Source organism: Terrapene carolina, unplaced genomic scaffold, assembly GCF_002925995.2.
Source record: "Terrapene carolina triunguis isolate 2854851 unplaced genomic scaffold, T_m_triunguis-2.0 Scaffold33723, whole genome shotgun sequence".
Lineage (NCBI taxonomy): Eukaryota > Metazoa > Chordata > Testudines > Emydidae > Terrapene > Terrapene triunguis.
In genome coordinates this window covers 4,777,340-4,795,010 of record NW_020698074.1, presented here as the reverse complement: position 1 = coordinate 4,795,010, position 17,671 = coordinate 4,777,340, and the positions used below count along the sequence as shown (strand labels likewise).

Genomic DNA, 17,671 nt, shown 5'->3' with positions numbered 1-17,671 from the left:
TTTTAATAACTGGGTTTAGACTGAAACTTTAAATGTAGAGAGTGTGTGTGTATATATACACACACACACAGAGAGAGAGAGAGAGCGCTAATGTAGTCACAAGCAGGACATTTCAAACTGTAACAATGATTGAGTCTAACTACTAGTGTGTTATATTGCCCATCCAAATTCCTACAATATTGAAACATCTGGGAAATACCACAGTATTTAATAACAAGTAAAGAGTCAGGATATATCTCTGCTTTTTGCACTTCTTTTGTGCTCCTGACCAGAGCAGATGTACAGACTACGGTGGCCAAGACACATTGCCAGAGGATACCAAGTCAAATCACTTAACTGTGTTATGTTTCTACCCTGTGACTAATTAAAATCACTTGTTCTACATTTAATGCTAATAAAACTGCTAGATAGCTGTGCTGTGATCTGTTGGTCACAGTTAAGACATATGGGCATACAGCAAAGCAGATACACCAAGATCCCAAAATTAATAATCTTTCAGAACATTATTTTTAATCCTGTGTTTGATATTTCAGGTTCTAAACTTCCTTTCATCTGGAAGAATGTGGAGTTTGGGGGTTGGTATAGCAATTCCTGACATTGTTTATTACATACAATTGCAAAAACTGTAGAGAAGTGGTTTCAGACGCTAAACCAAACCATGTTTTTCAATCTTTATATGAATCATAGAACCATAGGTTTAGAAGGGACCGCAAGGGTTATCTAGTCTCACCTCTGGCCAATGACAATCCTGTCTTTAATTCATGATCCACGGCAGCATCTGAATGGCCTGTTTTCATAAAACTGGTGCATCTGAAGACAGGGCAGCTTTGGATCACATTTGCTAATCATAGGGCCAATCCTTCCTTCTGTGAGATGCTGACCACCCCAAATATTTCACTGCTTCCAACAGGAATTGAGGGCACTCAGTGAACTTGTCACATCATGATTCATATGAATAAACATGATCCATGCTTTGAAAAATTAAGGATCTCTAGGGTTGCAAAGGCATTAAGTCCACTATAGCATGCACGTGAAAACTATGTGTAAATATTGGAAGGATGCTGCGTTACAGGTTAGCCAGTGTACAGAAAGTTTTGTGTCAAAAAGTAATTGTATACAAAGCAACAGCAAACTCAAGACTAATTTCAAACAAAGCAATAACAGAAGTTTGGCACAGAACGGTGCCATATATTGTACAAATACCTTTGCAGCTTGTTTTCTTTTTAAAATATAGACTTTGTAAACAGGATATTTTGATAAGGAAAGATATTTATTAAGCATGAGTCATAGACTGTAATTTTTTTTCTACTGAAAGGATTTCACATGGAAATTACAATCTCTGCTCAGCATACCTTAGTTCATGGCAGTAAATTACTTTTCATATGTAGTACAAGAACAAGTATAAGAACATTCAGCTATACCTCTAATACATTCTGTACAGTAAATGTTGAAGAGGAGAAAACACATACTATTTTTAAAGTGAAATCCAGTTCCTTGAAATATAGAAATATTGTTATTCTTTGTCTTAGCTGAATACTATTTGGACAGAAGAATCAATGTGGGAATAGGCAAACCACAAGGATCTGTTGGTTTGAATTCAGGATTGTATTCAAACCCCAAAAGATAAACTGAGCCCAAGTTTTCAGAAACTCAACTGGATTTTGGTCATTAGATAACTAATCCTATTAGTGTGTTGTTCTAAAAATGCAAGGGGGGAAAAAAAGAAAAGAAAAAGCCCTTGGACAAATATTGTTCAGCAAATAAATTTTACAAAAAATGCAACTGTTCAAAGAAAATCAAATGTATATTTCATTTCATATTATGATTTATTTTAGAAAACACATTTAAAAGTGCTGTAGCTATGAACAATAACAATAGTTGGGACCGCTGATAGGATGGTATTAAAATGTCACAATGCACTCACTAATTCTACATTTAGATATGTCTAAAATTGATTTTAACAAAATGATTGCTTAAACTTTGTTTTGCTCTAACAACCACATAAAATATAACATTCTCTTCAAATAACTTGATGAAGCATAGACACTCTGCATATTAAAGTTTGGTTGAATGAAAATAAGAAGTTTTATATGAGTATTTTTTTTATACTATAAATAACTAGGATTCTAGATAAGAAAATTGTATTTATATCCCAACCTCATTTTGCAGTAATGTGGTCTACTTATTAGCAAGAGACCTGACAGAGTATTGGTGCCAAGTTCTGTACATTATAGAATGACATCGCCAGTAATATCTTTCTTTGCCTCAGAAACATTGATGTTGAGAACTGAACATTTGGTCCCCTGAAATTAGTAATGCTTCCTTCATATTTTTGGCTTGGATCACTTTTTTTTTTTAAAAGTATCTTCTAATTTCGCCTTGATTTTTCCCCCAGCTACAAAGATCAGATTTAAAAGAAAAAAAATCATACTAAGTCTGAGCACTGCTGAGAGCTTCTTCATACTATTTCCTGTTGCATTGTTCTATAAACCACTAAATTGCAGTGACTTATTTCCTCTGAATTACCTGGATTATTTGGCCATGGGAAAAACAAATGGTTTTTGTACCCAGTGCAAATATCGCTGCTTTAAATCCCAATGATACTATTGAATAGCATAATTTATCACATTCTAAAGAGACCATAAAATACTACTATGCACAATTTTCTCTTTCTTTGTTTTATAACCAATATGTTTTTTCCCCTTCAACAGTGTTATGGGTTGACTCTCCATAGAGCCTTCCCCTCCCACAGCGTGGAATAAAATAGGCAAACAGGAGCAACACCAACACAAACATGTTTCACTGATGTTAAATAAATGCAATGTAAATACAAGCATTTCACATAACTGACCGGAACCTCTACTCATTGCTTACCCATAACTCCCAATGAAGGCAATGGCAGTTTTGGGTGGTTGGATCAGCTCTAATAATGATAAGTATTACACTGTAATATATCCCACTAAAGCCCCATGGTTTTCTTTCCCACATATAGTATATATGTATATAATAGTACAGGATTCTTTGGTTCAGGATTCTACAGTGTAATGGCACTTCTATGGTACAGTGAAGGGATTTTTAATAGTAATTGTAGTTGATTTCTCTAGGTTACCTAGCAGCCACTGAGAGCATAGAAGATTTGAAATCTGTGGTTAAAGTTTAAGCCTAATAAGCTAAAGTAATTGATCAGTTCCCCATGGATTTTCTTTGGTCACTGAGGTGTGTATGGAGACTACAGGAGATTACTTTATTGTGCGATTTTAGCAGAGCAGCGGAGTCTCCTTACAATGGGTCACATACTGCTCTCCTGGGGGAAAACATGTGGGAGGGACAGAGAGGGAAGAACACTCCAGCAGGGGGAATCTTTCCAGGCCAGAGAGGTGGAGTTTCTCCCCCAGGGAGGTTTTTGGCCCCCATGAGCTGTAGCTCCCTGACAGCTGCCAGGGGACAGGGCCATCTGGATGGAAGCCCTGCAGCTTCACTCCAGATCCAGGGCCACCTGCTCCCTGGCTGCTTGGCTCCATTTAAAAAGTCAGCTAAAAAAGACAACTCTGTAGAATTGCAGTGATATAAACGTTATTGATACTCCTGATGGAGCAGCACCATGGAACTGCATGGGAGGCTAACGGGCAATGCACAATTGGTACAGGAAGGAGGAAATGATTTTTGGAGAGGGGCAAGGGGGAAAGGGGTTGAAAATAGATTTCGTGCTTATGAAAGTTACTGGACTGGAAGTCCTGGAGAATAAACTTCCCTCTTTATCCACGGAACAGATACACGGCAGACAGTAGTAATATAAATTTGCAATTGTCACCCCTGCCAGCAGGTTTCACACCTGAACTGGAGGAATCTCTTCTATGAGTGAGAAGTTAGAACAGTGAATCTCTATGCTGACTTAGGCTATGGCTACACTACGGCCTTTACAGTGGCACAGCTGTACCGCTGCAGCTGTGCTGCCGTAAGGTCTCCTGTGTAGCCGCTCTATGCCAGTGGGAGAGAGCTCTCCATTCAGCATAATTAAACCACCCGCAATGAGCGGCAGTAGCTATGTCAGCAGGAAATGCTCTCCCACCAACATAGTGCTGTCCACACCAGCCCTTTTTTCTGTGAAACTTATGTCAGTCAGGGGTGTGAAAAAAACACACCCTGACCCATAGGTGCCGACTCTGTGGGTGCTCCGGGGCTGGAGCACCCACGGGGAAAAATTGGTGGGTGCTCTGCAGCCACTGGCAGTCAAGCTCCCCTCCCGCCCTGCCCCACCTCCTCCTCCACCTACCTCTCAGCGCTTCCCACCCGGCCACCACCAAACAGCTGTTTGGCAGCGTAGCAAGCTCTGGGAGGAAGGAGGAGGAGTGGGAACGTGGCACACTCAGGGGAGGAGGCGGGGAAGAAGCGGGGCTGGGGTGGGGATTTGGGGAAGGAGTCAGAATAGGGGCAGGGACAGGGTGGAGTTGGGGCGGGGACTTTGGGGAAGGGGTTGGAATGGGGGCGGGGCAGGGCCTCATGGAAGGGGTGGAGTCAGGGGGGGCCAGGAGCAGAGGGAGGGTTGAGCACCCACCGGCGGGAGCGGAAGTCAGCGCCTATGCCCTGACTGACAAAAGTTTTACCGACAAAAGTGCTAGCGTAGGCATAGCCTAAGTCTTTGGTGTCTCTGCTGAGATAGACAACACGGGTGCCAAGTTTGATGACAGCTTTTGCAATGTGTACACTTGTCCACTAGGAAATAAGCTGAGATCAACAATTCATTTCATATACGCTGCCAAACAGGCTGGAAATTGTACTTTTGTCTGATCCACCATGAGGCCAAACCAAAAGGAAGCAGATGTTGGCTGCATATCTTGGAGCCAGGTCTCAGTTATTTTCAGACCCTTCCATACATCTTTACATTGACATTGCATCCATGTTACTCTCAGTAATTCATTTATGCACCTGACATTTCAAAAATCTAGGCCAAGATTTTCAAAGGTGATTTTGGTTGCCTCTATTTTAGGGTTTCCCATTTGTAGACACTTTAACAGGACCTGATTTTCAAAGGGATCAAACTTTCTGAAAATCAGATCCCCTTTGAACTGTCTCACATTGGGTTAGCAAAATTTAATGCACTCATAATCACTAGTCATATCTGAAAATCTTGTCCCTAACCAGAACAGACTGATTCATAAGAATATCATGTATCAGCATACTTAATGTGTCAGTAAAAAACACAATAAGAAGATCCATGTGTCAGAGTGCTTAGGGTAATTACAATGTAAACTTTATTCACATGACTTATGTAACAGGAAAAGGGAAGGAGACATTTTGCCCTTGACATAACCATATTTTACACTGTATCTCTTGAGAGCAAATGTATAAATCAGGGAGGAGGGGGATAGAGAAGCCTTGGTGGATAATCTGCCTTTCTTCTTGTGGTGAATTCACCTGTGTGGAAATTGTGATTGGTCTGCAGAAGAGGAAAGGAAATGGCTATTTTTTGTTCAAACTGTGACATTATGAGAAAATGGTAACGTAATCGCAAAGGGAGAGAGAGTACAGAATATCTAAAAAATCAGATAAAACATACCACGAAACAAAGTTTGCTTTTAAATGTGTGTAAATAGTCTTTGATCAGTGAACAGGATTCTTTATGATGGGCTGATATTGCAGATTAACAAACATTTGCTACAACAGTTTCATAAGTGGTTAGGCTTTATCCAGAGAATGGATGCTAAGACAAGTAGTTGGCAAGGAAATCTAATCAATTTGATGTGAATAAACTTTTTTGTACAATTAGTGGGACCTTCTCCTTCTGAAGGCTCCATTCAGAATAGAGTAACATGGATTGGTACAGCTGCATTGTAAAAGAAAAATCCTCCTGAGGATCCTCTTCAGATTTTCATGGCTTTTCTGCTTCCTCTAGTGCACCCTGCGGAAAATCTAAAGGATAGAAAGATAGATGAGGATGCTTAGAAATTGGATTATACTTGGCAAGCATACACAATACATTGTTGATTCCACCGCAGTTTAGAAAAGTCTTAGTTATACTAGAGGAAATAATTTGCTGCATACAAAAAACTCTATGCTAAAAGAATGTTAAAGTTGCAAAAGCAAGCACTCAAAAGTTAGGAAATACCAGAATTAAGGTTGCCTGTGCAAATTAATTCTGCCCTGTTGTGCATATGCAATATGATACAGTCTTAAACGTATACCACTTTGTCCACAGGAAAAAATGGCACAGGACACACATGTCAAGTAGATATAAAATGCTACAATTGGTAGCATTTTACCCCCAATTTGCCCAGGTATAAATGCCTACACAAGCTGCAAAGCAGTGGAGAATCAGGCACTTTGTTTATTAATAGAATGCATCTTTTTAAATGGCTATATATATATTCAAGGCTGACACTTTGGAGAGACTGATGTAGCAAACTACTGGTCTTGGAGAAGTTTCATTTACGAAGTCTTGTTGATGTTTTTGTTTTAAAACATCAACAGTACAACAGGAGGCGTGTCAAATTTGAATTTGCTCTAAATCCACACCACAGCGAACCTGAAGGAAATCAGAAATCTGGGAGTAAGTGGTCAAAAATTCCCAGACTGAAGTAAATGTGGAAAAAGAGAAGAGTGAATAATCAAATTAAAGCCTGTCTAAACACAAACTTGCATGGTTTAATTAAACTGGTTTAGTTAAACCAGAGCAAACCGGTGTGGGTTTATTCTTATTTCAGCTTCAAAGTAGCTTATTGTGTTCTAACTTAAAACCAAACTAAACCTGGTTCAAGCCAAAATAAAATAAATAAATAATTATAATAATGCCTAGCTCTTATATAGCACCTTTCATCCATAGATCTCAGAGCACTTTACAAAGGAGGTCAGTATCACTAACCCCATGCAATGGACAGGGAAACTGAGGCACAGATAAGTTAAATGATTTTCCCAGGAGGCCAGAGGCAGAGTCAGGAACATAACCCAGGCATTGCTTTGTCCACTAAGTCACACTGCCTCCATAACCATGCCCACACAACCTTTTTCACCTGTTTAACTAAACTGGTTTAAAATTACACACCTTCAATTTAATTGGTGTAACTCTGTGTGTAGACAAGCCCTCAGAGTTTCATTTTTGTAGGTTGGCTATGTCTTTTGGTACTAGGGGATTTTGACATGTCAATGAATGGCTGGGTGTGAGGGCAAGAAGTTGAACAAACTTTACTGAGAGCCTGGAGACTGAAGCTGCGAAATGCCTGAAAGGCAAACAGAGAGCAAGAGCTCTGGGATAAGACCATGGTGACACAAAAGACCAAAGCTGTGGCTTCTCAGCAAGAGCTTTAATTCCCCAAGGAGCTATGAGGTTTCCCCTCACCAAATTGCCTATTGTTTAAGAGGACAATTAAAAATACCATGTTGAGAGCTGATCAGGGTTTACAAAGCTCATCTATGGCATGGTAGCTCCTTTGTTCAAAACTGTTAGCTTGTAGCACATGCTGGGGACCCACAGGGATCAGCATTAGGCCCTATCCTAGGTAATGCCTTCATTAATGATTTAGAAGAGGAAGCAGGTTAATTATATGTGCAGATTATCAAAAACTAAGATGAGCTGCAGATATTGGGCAGGAGAAAGAAATACTGCAATGAAGCCTAGAGAGATTAACAAGAGGGACAGAAAAAGAAGTCAGATTTAAGTTGAAATACATTTGGGGAATAAACAATCTGAAACACACATGCTTCTGGGATATAGAGACGCAGCAGCTGAAAGAGACCTTGAGGTAATAGATTACAGCAAATGAAACAAAAGTTTGCAACATGATATTAGGCCAAAAAGCCCAATGCAGTTTAGAACTGCAGAGGCATCGCATCATGGAGCAGGGAGTTAACAGACTGTTTATGGATGGCTCCGCTGATCACATCTGAAATATTGTGTTCAGCTTCAGAAAGATATCAAAAAATTGGCCTGATCCAAAATCCATTGAAATCAATGGAAAGACTCCAGGGACTTCAGTGGACTTTAGACCAGGCCCTCAAAGAACAACAAATATGACCTGGTGACTGAAAACACTGCTTCGGAACAATCTTACAGAAGCTAAATATGCATCTAGTAGATTAGCTCAGAAACAACAAAAGGGTGGATATGGAACTTGATAGTCTATATCTGAAGGGCATAAACAGCATGGAGAGAGTAATTATTTATATTGGGACAAGAGGGTATAAGTAGTAGTAGTGGCATGCAATTAAGAAACGGAACGTTTAGCTAAATATCAGAAAAAACTTCCTGACAGTGAGATATTGTAGCCTTCAGAATAGTTCCCCAAGGGAAAAGACTCATCATTTGGACATTTTAAATTAGACTAGACAGAAAACCTAAATGCCTAAGTTTTCAAATGTGAATAATAATTGTGGGTGCCCAACTTAAGACACCTAAAAAGTGCCGGATTTCTCCTTTAATAGGTCTCTATTTCAGCACCCAGAATTTGAGTCCTGCAAAATCGTCAGATACTTTTGAAGATGCAGGCCAGAAAATGTCTGAATGTAGGGGACAGGTCTATTGGCAGGGAGATGGACTGAATGACTTAATACATCTTTTTCTTTTGTGTCTTGACTAATTCTGTGCACTGATTCCGTGCTAAAAATGAAAAATTAATCGTTATTTGTGATATAAAGTAACGCCCAAGAGTCTCAATAACTATATTTTCATGACATTGATTTCTTCATGTTGTTATTTCTAAAAATGACCATGATAAATTATAGTGCTTATGATAAACAATGTAAATTCCTGAAATATATAGTAGATTATCTCAGACAAAGGTGCTAGCCTTTTCTGATATAATTATAGGTTTGCAGAACAAAGGAAATTCAGTGGGCACAATTTATCTTGATTTCACATACCTTTTTGACACAGCACCAAATACAAATTTAAAGAATTTAGATGCTGTATGACTAAAAGTATCATGGAATACGTAAATTATGGGTGAGGTGCATTTATGTATGAGGTGTAAATTATGTCTGGTATTAAATTGTGCAACTGTCTCATGGAATGATGTATAAAGATGTGCCCTTCAACAATGAGTCTTGCAAGCTATGACCTAGACTTTTCTACGTGCAGTATTAATTAACCTGAAGAACCATGTAAAATGCACATTGATTAAATTGGCATATGATAAATTATGGTACAATGGATAATTAATATCAGGGAGGTTAATCATCAGCATGCTCTGGCAAGCTTATGCAGAAACACAAATAAATATGTTGTAAGATTTAAAATACTGCAGTGATTCTCCAGTTCATTTAGAAAGAATTCCCCACCTGGATCAAGTCTTTTTCCACCCTCCCAGTCCCCCCATTGCATGGTTCTCAAAATGTTTCATTCTGCAGACCAAGAAAGCATCCGTGGACCACCAATCTCCCACAAAAACAGTCTGCAAACATTGTCATGGATAAATTTACATTAACTCACCTACAAAGATTAACAATCTACATAGCTACGGACTGGGAAACCCTTACTTAGAAAACAGTAATGATGAAATTCACCCCTGTGCTGTACCAGCACTAAGTCCTCAAAATAGGGCTTAACCATGGGAGTGATTTAAGTCGGAGCATAGACCATGTGCTGGTGATTTTCACCTTCAAGGAGTACGCTGGGAGTTCCAATTACCAAAACTGAATATAATAGTATGTAAGAGATGCCATCCTCAGCTGCTCAATGACAGTCCTGAAAACCATTTTTTGCATTTGACAACTAGAAAATATCCCCACAATGTTCACACCGTTCTCTAGATATTTCATATACAAGCAAGTATTCAGAATATCGCAGTAATGTTAATTCACTGTCAACTGAAAAGTTTTTAAAGGTGGTCATCGACTATAGAGATATCATTAGTAGTAACAATAAATCCATGCTTAGAATATGGAGTGCAGTTTTCAGCCCCTCATTATAAAAAGAAAAACATGAGAGAAAGTTCAAAGAAGGGCAAATAAAATGACAAAAGTGCTAGAATGCAGTGTTGTTGTAGCTGTGTCGGTCCCATGATATTGGAGAGACTAGGTGGGTGAGGTCCAACAAAAGATATTACCTCACAAGATATTACCTTACTCACCTTGTCTCTCTAAAAGTGCTACAAGACATCTGAAGGATACTTGATAGAATTATTTATATGACTAGTGGGAAAAAAGCCATTTTAAATGAATTACAAATCCTTGAGTGATATTGCAGAAGGGAGAGGAAAGGACTGTGTTCTGCAGTCATGAATTGGTCAAACAAGGCATAATGGTGTATAAGTTAAGATAGAAACATTCAGGTTAGACATGAGACAACATTTAAGAGTCATGACAATTAGGCAATGGAATAAACTGACTAGTGAGGTAGCTGAGTCACCTACATTAGGAGTTTTCAAAGATTCATTGGATGAAATTCTAGTGGAATTATCATAGAAAATACAGAGGAGTTGGATTGGATGACCTGAGGGGCCTTCTCCAACCCTATCATCTATGATGTTATGATTCATTCCAAGCAGAATATTTTGGACTCTCATGAATTACTGGCTGAGTATCCTGGATACTCGTGTGCATTAGTTTGCTTGTAGCATGCATAAAACTTAACCAAAAGCTGGTTTGGAAGTGCTTGATCTACAGTATTCAATACTTCCCAACCTCTGTTTCATATGGTGACTCAGAGGCAGGACTGCTATAACAGGAAAACAAAAAGCTATTTTGGTTTTAGATTAGGTTATAGAAAGGAGACACCACTTCCCCCACACAAAAGGGGAGGGAACACACAATTTCATGGACAGTTTATATACTGCTATTCCTATACCATACATGAATAGCCTCCAAATAAACCAAAGTTTTAAAGTCACTGCTTAACATAAAATATGTAAAAGGAGGAAAAGGGCAAATGTACCAAATGACCAAAGTTAATAATAGTTATTTTTGCTTCTTTGTTAGCAAGATAAGACTTAGACTTTTCCCAGAACCTTTCAGCCATGCTTGAAATCATCATGATAATTTCCTTCTAAGAACTCCATCCATCTATTGTTCATAATTTTCATTATCACTGTAATAAAACTGTGTGAGCAAAAAATGTAGCTTCCCTTTCCTTAACATGTAATCTTTCTCCCATGGACATGTGCCAAAATGGCATTTCAGCAAGCCTAAGAAAGTAACAATAATTTGTTAATCCCAAGTAAACTATGACTGAGTAGCTTGAAGTGCCTAGGGGACTGACATAAATTCATGATTTTTACTGTCGTTATGAAGATAGATCATGGTGATGGATAAGACCAAGCTATTTACAGATTGTTTCCTTTACTTCTTTAAGGGAAACGTCTCTAGAAATAGGACTCAGATCTGTGTTCAATACCATATTATGTGGAAGAGCTAATTAAGAGTGAACACCCTCTTTGAGTCACCGATTGATTAGAATATTAATTTATAGATATATGTGTGTGTGAGGGCTTTTGCATTTGAAAGGGGCGTGGTACTGGATGAAGGAGTGGGAAGGCAAGACTGCCACATTCACAAAAGAACTGTATAATTCAATGAGTTTGTTTTACATTTGGTTTGGGAAGTGGTAGGAATGAGAGCAAGCTGTTCATTCATCACATTTCTGTCTGTCTTAGACCATAGTATGGATAACGGGATACAGTGTTTTTCATCTCTTGGTCACTGATTTGAATGCAGCTACTATGGTAGCTGCAGCTGATAGTCATCACTATTTGATATTTGTGGTGTTGTATCTATCTATCTGATCCCAGGATATAAGAGTGACAAGGTGGGTGAGGTAATATATTTTATTGGACCAACTTCTGTTGGTGAGAGACAAGCTTTTGAGCTTACACAGAGCTCTTCTTCAGGCCTGGGAAAGATTCTCAGAGTGTCACAGCTTTAAACACAAGATGGAATATATTGTTTACATAAGGAGTTAACACATGTTGCACGAGAACATTCAAGGTGAAATGGCCAGTTAACATATTTGCAGTTGTAGGACAAAGAAGGGTTAAGGGGGTTACAGACTGTTATAATGAGCCATAAATCCAGTGTCTTTACTGAGTCCATGCTTTTTAGTAGTTATGAAGGTAAACTCCCAGGCTCATCTTTTGAAGCTGTTGTGCAGGTTTCCTTAGAGGATGAGGACTGAGTAGTCAGATATGGAGTGACTGTTTTGTGAAAAGTGTTTAATAACTTTATAATAAGTGAAGCTTTGTCCTACAACTGCAGAGGTGTTGACTGCCCACTTCACCTTGAATGGTGTCAGCAATGAGGGCCTGCAACTTGCCTGCCCAGTTGCCAGACAGTCAATGAGTGTGGTTGTGCCACAGCAGAACCACCAAATTAGAAAGATTCATTTTATGACAAAATGCCAACTTCCTAGAGATTGCTGAACTGCTTACTTAATGCTCCAGTAAAGGATCTACATTTTAAACAGAATGACAAATTCATTTATTTTTTGTTAGCAGTAAGACCTTGTATTGTACCTTATTGGAAAAACGTGACTTCTTCTGGAATTGTGGCATAACAAAATTGGGAATGTCCTTAGAAAGGAAAAACATTCCCACCAAGTACATACACAAGAAACACCAAAAAGACGACAGGTATTTAGAAATTTGGTCATCCTTTTCAGCATACTCAGAGGACGCTCTGTTTAAAATGAAGATACTTTACTGGAAGAATTACATTTATCATGAATTTCCTTATTCTGTTCTCCCTGACTAACCGATGTTCCACTGGAAACTCACCTTACAACTAGAGTTTCATCCCTTAATCGGTGAACTTCAGCCTATATTAAGACTTCTTAAAAGCTTGTTTGGAGCGCATCCTACTATCCTCGCACATTGTTTATATTCACCTACAACAACTTAGGGACCTGATTTAAAGCAACTAGAAGCACAATAACATTTTAGGCAAAATAACAGGTACGAACTAATGAGCTGCCATTGAGCACAGTACTCCTGCACCTCCATCCCTATCATACCGTACCACAAAATGATAAGAATAAAATCAGCTCAGACACACTAAACTACATTAAAGCAATGTTAAGGGTTTGATGTAAACAAAGGGAGTTAAGTTCTGATTTAAGGCTGAAATTCTGTCTATAAAAATCAATTTGTTGTGCCCAGGATTTTCTAATAAACATGATATATTTAACCTCACGCAGTGTTGCACGACCATATGGCATTATCTACTGTGATCTGTTGATTAAGTGGTCTGTGTTTTCTTACGATTATAATATAAAAAAGTCACAACTGAGGATTGGGGCCTTCTTCTATCTGGCTTTATAAAAACACTTATAACACACTAGGCAATTGGTTAAAAATACAATCAATATATTGAAAAGCAAAATGAACAGCAGCCACATAAGTAAATCCCTCACTTTACCTATGCATCTCCCTCAAGCAGCCTGGGCTTCTTTTGAAGCTTTCTTGCAGTGTGCCGTAAAGGTCCACAGATCTGGGCTCTTTTGTACCAAGGATTAGATTCCAAAGAAAGGGAGCCTCTCACGGAGAAACCCCTGCCAGCAGCCCCTTTATACCAAGGACAATGAGTCTAGCTTGAGTGTCTCCACAGATCTCAAATGTGGAAGTATAGCTGAAGGAGAGAGGCAATATTTCATGGAGGATGGTGCTAAGTCACATAGGGCTTTATAGGTGGAGGGGAAAAAAGACACCTTAAACTCCACCTAAAAGCCCACAGGCAGGCAGTGCAGATCATGGAGCTATGGTGGAATATGCTTGTAGCTAGATACTCTGCTTAACAAGTGGGCCACCACATTGGTATGTTTAGACTGCCATCACAGGTATGATTGCAGCGAATGTAGACATACCCTAACTATCTTTAATCTAGGTAGCACAAGTACCAATAGCAATGAAGCTGCAACACCATAGGATTTAGAATGGGCCAGCCACCCATGTAACTACCCAGGGTCCCAGGTGGGCTTTTACAGCCAATGCTGCCATAGTTTCACTGCTATTGGTACCCATACTAACTAGATTAAACCTCGCTTAGGTATGTCTACATGTGCTGCAATCACACCTCAGACTGCAGCATACACACCCCCTATATGTTGCCCCAGTTAGAGTGCATTTACAACAATCTAATCTGAAGATAACAATGGAATGAATTAGTTGATTAAGGGAAGCAGTAGTTGGGTCATTGCATTTGTGCCTCAAGTAAAGCGAGTTGAAAATTTTCCAACTAAATGTTTTTCAAACAAAAATGGCTTTTCAAATAAGCAAAAATGTTGGCTGAAAATTTTCCATTTTCATCAAAGATATTTGGGCTGTCATCAAAAAATTCAGTCATCAAAACAAACAAAAATCAGTTTTCAGGGTTTTGATTTTTCAATTAAAACCTGAACATTTTTAGAGAAAATCTGATGGAAAACAAGCAAAACAAAAAAATGTTTTCATCCACAGCTTTCACAGGAGACCCAGATTTAATTTCCAGTTTCATCTAGAACAAATAGTTTTTTCCAAGTTACAAATCTCTCAGAATTGAATACAAAAAGTTTGCATTGGAATGACTGAAAAGCCTTTTGTTTGCTTCCCATGCTGGTATTGTGTATGTTGATATTATTCTGGAGGTTTATATTGGTATTTAATGTGAGGATAGTCTGGAGCTAATGCTGATTTTAACTTTGTTAAGTGTTGGAAATACACTCAGGGGGCTTATGCAATATGCACAACATAATTCTAAAAACATAAATATGGCCACAAAAACATCACCATCATACTTCATTGCACATTATATTTCACATCCAATACCATTCAGAATAGCTGATAAGCCTTACAAGAAATGTTATCTAATTAATAAATGGTTATCAAATATAATAAGGAGGACAACATATGCCTTGATTAGATAGACACAAAGAATAAGACATTTGTAGTGCATAGGTAATTTTGCCTTTTCCTTGGAAGAAGTTATATTATATTAGCTAGCTGACTTCTGTCAATTATTGATTGTTCTGATGGTTTACTGTCTTCACCGAAGGTGTAAGATTGGGCATCTGACAATTAACAACTGCTTTGTCTTCCCAGACAAGTGATCCCTGTGATAGATAGGCAAAACTGCAGGGGTTGGTTACCTTTAGGGCAAGATTTTCCACTATTTTCATATGAATGGCAGTGAAATGAATGCTTCTTATAGAGGCAGCAATCCAGTGCCTGCCTGCAGGAAGAGTCAAGACCCCTTAAGGATATGTGAATTACAGCGGTTTTCCATTATTGGACCAACTTCTGTTGGTGAGAGAAGCATATTCCTCACCCACCTCATGTCTCTAATATCCTGGGACCAACACGGCTACAACAACGCTGCACACAGAAATTTTCCATTCATGGAGGCTGATTGCACTTCAAAAGTGACATTTGAAAACGTATGGCCTCCTTGTTAAAAAGTCTTACAACCCTCTTCATCCATCTACATCTTGCTCTACACTTAAAATTTAGATGGACTTAGCTACATTACTCTGTTGTGAATTTTTCACACTCAGGGGTGTGAGCATCATACTTAAGCCAACCTAGCCCCTGGTGTAGACACGGCTAGACTGATGGAAGAAATCTTCTGCTGACCTAGCTACCGCTGCTTGGGGAGGGGGATTACCTACATTGACGGAAAAATACCTTCTGTCAACATAGGAAGTATCTACATCATGGTACTACAATGTCATAATTGCAGCACCATTGCTGTGGCCACTGTAGTGCCCATAGTGTAGATATGCCCTAAGTATAGGGTTACCATATGTCCAGGTTTTCCAGGACATAGCCTCTTTTTTGAGTTTCCTTTCTCTGTCTGGGTGGATTTTTCAAACAACAGGAAATGTTTGGGGCTTTTGCAGAGCAGGCAAGCTGCAGCTTGGAAAGAGCTCAGATTGGTCCACTTCCCAATTAGTCCCTCCCCTGCATCCACAGCTGATTGGTCCCTGCCCTGCCCGCCCACGCAGGTCCCAGTCCTGGGGAGGGGTTACCGCAGGGAGGTGCTGACTGACAGACATTGCCGCATCCTGGGCTTGCGCCAGCTGCCCTGCCACCATGACAGGGAGCATCACTGCCCCCCCCCCCCAGTGAATAGCCCCACCACAGGTACCCTCCCCCCCCCCCCCCCCCCCCCCTTCCCCCCCCCCCTCTTCCCCCCCCCCCCCCCCCAGCTCTTTCCCCCTCCAGCAGTGTCCTCTTTGTGGGAACCTGAAATATGGTAACCCTACCTAAGGAACTCTTGGCAAGTGGACTGGGATCCTAATTTAAGTAATAATAATGAAGCTATCCTCTTTATATGGATGATATAAATGTCAGGAAAAGCTCTGAATAGGGCTAACTACAATACTTAACGTGCAAGTTGTAAACTAGATGAGGCTTTATGTACCATCAACATGGCGACATGTGGAATAACAGGGATCTTGGGGTTAGAGTAAAAACCAAACTAATGAAATTTTGATGAACAGTGAACCCATTAAAAACACATACTTATGGTGCAGTCCTGTATTCCTTGTGAACCTGAAATTTCTATGGCCACAAAACAAACGAATGCATGTTTGGCTCCTTGCATTGAGGCATTACCTCCTTCAACAAAGACTTGGCACACTCGCTCTATACAGTCCTGGTGAAATGGCACCACTCTTTAGTACCAGAGGATGTAGACGAATCGGAAGAAATTCAGAAACAAGCAACATAAATGACTGAGTGGCTGATTTATTAGGAAACACTAAAATATGTGAGGGGGAGAAATCAAGTAACCGAATAGCAAAGGAAGATCTATGAATTTAGTATTATGCAAAGGGGTAAGACTAGAAGCAATGAAATTAACTCAAGAAAAGGCATATTTAGGTTGCCTAATGTACAAGTAGAGTCTCCCAAAGGAGGTGGTGATGGAAGTCACATAGCTTGGCACATTTAAAAGTTAGATAGACAAAGTGCCATAATGGAGAGAACAATCCTGCAGTGTCAAGGAGACGGTCAAGATGATCTAACAGGAGATTCCCAGCTCTTACTTCTGTCATTATCATTTAACAGATCTGAGGCGTTACAAATTCCTAAGTGTTTTGTAATATGTACAGAAACATCAGCTTTTGCTTACCAGCAAGTTTTCAGGGAGTGAATATTCTCTTCAATATGCTGTTCTGTTTAACAATGGTACATTATAGTGCAAATGCTAAAATCCTATTCAAAATTTCCATGGATTCTTCTGGAAATAACATTCAACAGGGCTTTACCATTTGATGTCATTTTTCCTTTGGAATCTTGGGGAGGGTGGGAAGGTTGAGGGAAGGGAGGCTGATTTGGGGGAAATGTTCTAAAAAAATAACAAAGGCAAACTAATACTTGTGTAATATTTTCCCATCCTGAATTTCACATGTATACTGTAGCTTAAAAGGAATGAGAAAAATGCTCCGAGACCTTTTTCCAAATGTAATTTTTTGATAAGTTCCAATGTTGGCTTAAAAGCAAATGAAAAAAAAGGCACATATTAAAGTAATAGCTGAGAATTCTTCTATAGAGACTTTTTAAAAAGCCTCTTTCTATTGTTTTCCAAATACTATGCCTGGGTTTTTGGGGGGTTTTTTGTTGCTTTTTTTATACCATGATTTTTGGCTAAAATCCTATTTTTACAAATATGAAGGGTGATAGAATTATGCTTTGACGAACAAAACCAATGACAACACATTTTATATTTTTGCTATCATATTATATCCCCTATTAACGGTGTCATAAAAATCAGT

General features: G+C 39.2%; 1 protein-coding gene across 1 annotated transcript in view; it reads right to left on the bottom strand.

The window, feature by feature from the left end:
* Window positions 1-5,634: 5,634 nt before the first annotated feature.
* Window positions 5,635-17,671, bottom strand: part of LOC112104953 (protein PTHB1) — a 471,161-nt gene continuing 459,124 nt past the window's right edge. Inside the window, exon 22 of the mRNA XM_029914226.1 lies at window positions 5,635-5,910. Coding sequence (XP_029770086.1) covers window positions 5,870-5,910 — 41 coding nt within the window. The 3' untranslated portion in view covers window positions 5,635-5,869. The remainder of the gene's footprint in view (window positions 5,911-17,671) is intronic.